The sequence below is a fragment of the Anomaloglossus baeobatrachus genome, chromosome 1 (genome assembly GCF_048569485.1).
Source record: "Anomaloglossus baeobatrachus isolate aAnoBae1 chromosome 1, aAnoBae1.hap1, whole genome shotgun sequence".
In the NCBI taxonomy this organism is placed as follows: domain Eukaryota; kingdom Metazoa; phylum Chordata; class Amphibia; order Anura; family Aromobatidae; genus Anomaloglossus; species Anomaloglossus baeobatrachus.
This window is the reverse complement of record NC_134353.1, coordinates 528,920,085-528,926,180: the sequence shown is the minus strand read 5'-3', so window position 1 is coordinate 528,926,180 and position 6,096 is coordinate 528,920,085. Positions and strand designations below refer to the sequence as shown.

At 40.3% G+C, this 6,096-nt stretch overlaps 1 protein-coding gene across 6 annotated transcripts in view; it reads right to left on the bottom strand.

Annotated features, from left to right (window-relative positions):
- Positions 1–1,976: 1,976 nt before the first annotated feature.
- SLC24A2 (solute carrier family 24 member 2) overlaps positions 1,977–6,096 on the bottom strand; it is a 344,055-nt gene continuing 339,935 nt past the window's right edge. For all 6 annotated transcript variants that reach the window (XM_075316302.1, XM_075316318.1, XM_075316310.1 and 3 more), the window contains 2 exons: positions 3,987–4,153; positions 1,977–3,479 (listed from right to left, as the gene is read on the bottom strand). In XM_075316302.1, the coding sequence (XP_075172417.1) occupies positions 3,230–3,479; positions 3,987–4,153 (417 nt within the window). In that variant the 3' untranslated portion in view covers positions 1,977–3,229. The remainder of the gene's footprint in view (positions 3,480–3,986; positions 4,154–6,096) is intronic.

Genomic DNA, 6,096 nt, shown 5'->3' with positions numbered 1-6,096 from the left:
CCAAGGTTACAAAAGAATTTCTGCAGCACACAAGGTTAATAAGGGCACAGTTGTCTCCATGATCCTTAAATGGAAGAAGGTTGAAACCACCAGAACTTTTACTAGACCTTGCCGTCTAGCCAAACTGAGCAATCGTGGGAGCAGAGCCTTGGTGAGAGAGGTAAAGAAGAACCCCAAGATCACTGTGGCTGAGCTCCAGAGATGTAGTAGGGAGATGAGAGAAAGTTCCACAAAGTCAATTATCACTACAGCCGGGCCTTTATGGCAGAGTGGCCCGACGGAAGCCTCTCCTCCATCCAAGACATATGAAAGCCCCCACAGAGTTTGCAAAAAAACACATGAAAGTCTCCCAGACTATGAGAAATAAGATTCTCTGTTCTGATGAGACGATGATAGTACTTTTTGGTGATAATACTAATTGGTATGTGTGGAGAAAACCAGGCACTGCTACTCACCTGCCCAATACAATCCAAACAGTGAAACATGGTGGTGGCAACATCATGCTATGGGGGTGTTTTTCAGCAGCAGGGACAGGACGACTGCTTGCAATAGAAGGAAAGATGAATGCGGCCAAGTACAGAAATATCCTGGAAGAAAACCTCTTCCAGAGTGCTCTGGACCTCAGACTTGGCCAAAAGTTAACCTTCCAACAAGACAATGACCCTAAGCACACAACCAAAATAATAAAGGAATGGTTTCAGAACAACTCAGTGACAATTCTTGACTGGCCCAGCCAGGCCCTGACCTAAACCTAATGGAGCATCTCTGGAAAGACCTGAAAATGGCTGTCCAACAACATTCACCCTCCAACCTGACAGAACTGGAGAGGATCTACATGGAAGAATGGCAGAGGATCCCCAAATCCAGGTGTGAAAAGCTTGTTGCATCATTCCCAAGAAGACTCATGGCTGTACTAGCTCAAAAGGGTGCTTCTACTCAATACTGAGCAAAGGGTCTGAATACTTATGACCATGTGATATTTTAGTTTTTCTTTTTAAAAAAAAAATCAAAAAAATTACAAAAAATTCTACATTTCTGTTTTTTATCTGTCAAGATGGGGTGCAGAGTGTACATTAATGAGAAAAAAAATGAACTTTTTTGAATTTACCAAATGGCTGCAATGAAACAAATAGTGAAAAAAATTAAAGGTGTCTGAATACTTTCCACACCCATTCTATATATTGTACATTGTGGAGGCCATTATACAGTATGTAGGCCCACTGTACTGCATGGAGGGCTGCTGTGTGGGAGCCACAGTTGGGTATTATACTGTGTTGGGGTCACCATTCATTGCTGGTGTATTTGAGGGGGGTACAGTAGGGTCATCATACTGTGCTTGTGGATGATACTGTGGAGTAATTCACTATGGGGGTATCATACAGTATTATGATGCCACTCTTGTTGGCATCAAACATTATGGGGGCAATGAAAAAGGAATCTAGGGTCTTCAATAGGAGAATTACTGTGAAAGGGCTGAAAAGTTGTGGTTGTGACATAAGCTATTATGTGACCCAGCCAGACATGTATATATATATTTTTTTATTTCCGGTGTGTGTGTGTGTGTGTGTGTGTGTGTGTGTGTGTGTGTGTGTGTGTGTGTGTGGGGGTAATTAGAATTTCTGCTACGGGGCTCCATTATTGTTATGTTCGCCCCTGTCATGAAGGGATGAAAAATTCTGAGACTGCAATAATCATTAGAAGTGTCATTTTTGTGCAAATTCGAAGAAGCCACTTGTTATGGTTGTTGGGAAGAGGTATTTATATAGTTTTTGCTTAATTGGTTTATTGCACAGAGCAGAAATTTTGGCGATAAGCATAATTGCAAGGGGAGTTTAAGAATTTCGAATGCAACTTTTATTTGAATCATAAGATATTCTAGAAATTTGACTGTCTTGGAATTACGCCAGCATGTACACATATACAAGAAATATTAATAAAGTTCAGCAACCTTGTCATGAATGAGATGTAAACACTAGAAAGTGAAGAACTGCTTTATTAGGTGGTATACGGTAAGTTACATGACATTTCTACTTTATATTCAGTTCCTAAATATATTAGTGTAGGTTCACCAATAGATCATTTTGTGAGTGATGACCATTAGGTAAGAAAAAGTAACATGAAAGTCTGTTATAAATTAATTTCAGAGGAAAAAAACAGATTATATTCTGCTGTATTAACCAAGTTTAAGGAAAGGCCACCAATCAACAGACAGTTAAATAAATGCTATTTTGTTTGGTTAGTATTCTACAGGAAGGTCTTTCCCAAGAGAATGATACATAATAAAAAATAATATATCACTCACTGCTAAGCGTTAATATATATGTTTATTATTTTATATATATTCTTCAGCCTTGCAATTAGAACAGAACTACAAACTGTTACCTCGAGTTGGTACATAAAATCACAAGACTGTGTTACAGAAATTTTTGATAAATCCGTTAGATCACCAAGACAGTCTTATCATTCCCATAAAAGACCATATTTGATTGTAAGTGCTTCTCGGCTAAGTTACCCCACACTCATTTTGTTCCGTTGAGAAAAGTGCTGCAATACTGCTGTCCACAATATGTAATATATGGTATATATATATATATATATATATATATATATATAAAAAGAGATTACTTTATACAGTGTGTAAGCAAAACGTTCCTGTGTACACTTCATGCCTAGCATCAAGAACCATGCCAAAACTTCACTGTACCCGTTGTACAATTTTTTTCCTATACTACTGAGTAAAGTTAAATACATATGTTGTTTCGCAACACTTCTTCCAGACTATTCTACAGGCAGAGAAGTGTTGAAATACAGCCATGGTGATGGATGATGTTCTCATTCTATTCAAACCTAATGGACAATATGAATCGCAATGCACTGATATTATTCACTATATGTAGATCCCATTTGTAGCTAATTTCTCTCTTTGTTGACGATTACCTGCATATTAATATATGGTTGTATATATACTGTATATACACACATATATATATATATATATATAATTATTTGTAAAGAGAGTAATACAGGAATACAGTGTGCATTAGAAAAATGTACAGCTTCTATCGATTCTAACATGTCCATTAAATGAGCCACAAGTTGACTTTATAGTCAGTGAAGACATTTTTTCAGGGTCCCGGCTGACAATCCTTTTGGCTTTCTGGGGGTAAAGTCATGCTTTTGCCCCATAACTTCATAAGCATCAGATTCAGAGTCCTTCAACATACAAACTCTAGAGAGAAGCTGGACATAGGATAATGCGGTTCTCAAGAAGAACGCTGATAACCAAGAAAACAATATAAAGAGCAAACATCGTGCACCCTAAGATCTTGTTCATTTTCCACTTGCACAAAGCGATGGATACAATGACGAACAGTAGCATAATGAAAAGGAGGACGATAGCACAGAAGAGGCCATTGCTGCTAACTCTCACGGGGATGAAGTTATGAATTGTGGAAAACATGAGCCACGGCATGGGGAGACTGTAGAAAAAAAAGAAAACAAAAACAAAAGAAGAGTGAATTAAAAAGTATTAACAAAATGTATACATTTGTTTAGTAAACGTGAAGATGAGTGGCATTCCTGGTCCATAGCAACACAAGTAGGGTTCCTCCTCACATGATACATTTCTAAATAACTTGGCACTCCAAAACTGATTGCCGATAAAAGAGTGATTTTTATTACATTAAGAAAAACACTGTAAGATTACAATGTTTTGGCATTTAACCTCAGACTTTCATCACATACAGACTGCATGTAGTAGAAGTATGCATTAAGGGATGAAGTTGCTGGTAGGTATTTGCACAAATACTTCTATCTGCAATCTGTATATGCTGAAGTTCTGAGGTGAAAGACCGAAACATCATAATCTTACAGTGGATTGCTTATGTAATAAAAATTTTATCTTCAATTCATTTTGGAGGGCCAAGGTCTTTATATACACTTCTTTAGTAGCCACAGCAAAGAAAAAAGTTACAATAAATACTCACCCAACTGTGATGTCAAAGATGTTGCTCCCCACAGAACTTGATACTGCCATATCCCCTAGGCCTTTGCGGGCAACAATGACACTTGTTATGAGGTCAGGAATAGAAGTACCAGCAGCTAATATCGTGAGCCCCATGATTTCTTCTGTTATGCCCATAGTTTCTCCTACCTGCAATAAATCATATTAAAATAATCTAGTGATTATAGTATTACTAGTGCTTTCAAATATTCTACACACGTTCAAAGGATATTACTTTTTTGCCACATTCTACCAAATAGATTTAGAGATACTTGATCATTAATTTTGGCTAAAAGGTTATTACATCACAATGTTCAGAAAACTTCAGAAACTGCATGGTTTTCCCCTGAAATACCCTAAATAAGACACAATAGCGGTAGGTCACAAGAAATGTCATATTGACATAAATACTGTATAGTTGGTCGCAACAAACCATCACCACTGCCAATGAGCCAGCAAAATGTATGTGCTTGTCAATTCTGTGTGGAGCAACTAGCACCACTTGGTCTGGAACGGAACACCCTGGTTGCCATTGTTGTATCCCCTTTGACTGAGCACTAAAAATAATTATTTGTAACATCATGCTGCATTGCAGCACTATTATAGTGGCTATATTATTTTGGATTGATTTTCAAAATTGTAAGAAGGCCCATGTAAGTGTATGTGCACTAATGAGTTTTCCATGAGAAACACGCATGAAACCCACCTGAAAAAGCACTCTCAAACTGCCACAAAAATTAATATAATGCACAGCAATGTCAAATCAAGAACTTGCTCCGTCTTACTCCTTTTAAGGCTGGAATCACACTTGCGAGTGTAAAATCGGACCGAGTCTCATGCTAGAAAGTAGCATGAGCTCTGTCCAAGTGTTGATCCGTGTGCAATGCAACAGCAATGCGATTCTGTGATTTTTCTCATTATTGTAGTCCATGTGCAATCCGTGTGTGATCCGTATGGGATCCGTTTTTATTCTCAGCAGCTATGTCATCTGCCATTCAGCTCTGCTATATGGCCGCTGATGGCAGACACAGACAGAGCCACGGGATCAGAATGAAGTCGGATGAACGTCACCCGACTTTATTGTCATCCCGCGGCTCTGTGTCTGTCATGGCCTGATTTTTGTTCACTGGTGAAGGTCTCACCGGTGACCGTAAATCCCCTGAGTGACTTAAGTGATCTGCGCTATCAGCGGTGCCGTCAATGAGGTTACCCGTGGCCACAGCAGAAGTCCTCCCACTGAGATCTGTGGGCGCGGGTAACCTGAGTGACGTCATCGCTGATAGCGCGACTCACTTCAGTCACTGCAGGGAGCTCACAGAGAGCGGTCATGGTCTGTGACCGCTCTCTGTCGGCTTCTGATGTAGCAGAGCTGAAAGCGTCGTGGGACCTCTGAGGATTACGTCAGACCTGGAGGGGTAGTTGGGGGTGTAATAAAGTGGTGAAAGAGGTTGTTGTTTTTTTGTCATTTATTTCAAATAAAGGATTTTTTGGTGTATGCCTTTATTTTCTTTATCTTACAGGTTAATCATGGAAGGTATCTCGGGGAGACGCCTGCCATGATTAACCTATGACTTAGTGGCAGCTATGGGCTGCTGCCATTAACTCCTTATTACCTCGATTGCCACTGCACCAGGGCAATTCGGGATGAGCCAGGTACAGTTCCGGGACTGTCGCATCTAATGGATGCGGCAATTCCGGGCGGCTGGTGGCTAATATTGTTAGGATGGGGGTTCCCCATAACGTGGCGCTCCCCATCCTGACAATACCAGCCTCCTGCCGTATGGCTTTACCCTGGCTGGTATGAAATTTGGGGAGAACCGCACACCGTTTTTTTTAAATTATTTATTTATTTAATTTACTGCACGATATAGACCCGCCCACCCGCAGCTGTGATTGGTTGCAGTGAGACAGCTGTCACTCAACATGGGTGCGTGTCTGACTGCAACCAATCATAGGCGCCGGTGGGCGGGGAAAGCAGTGAATACGTGATGGAATAATGAGCGGCCGGGTTTTTCAAAAGAGGAAAAGCCGCCGGAGCTTTGTGACAGCCGTGCACCGCCGTGCCGGTGATCGGGGATCGGTGAGTATGAGAG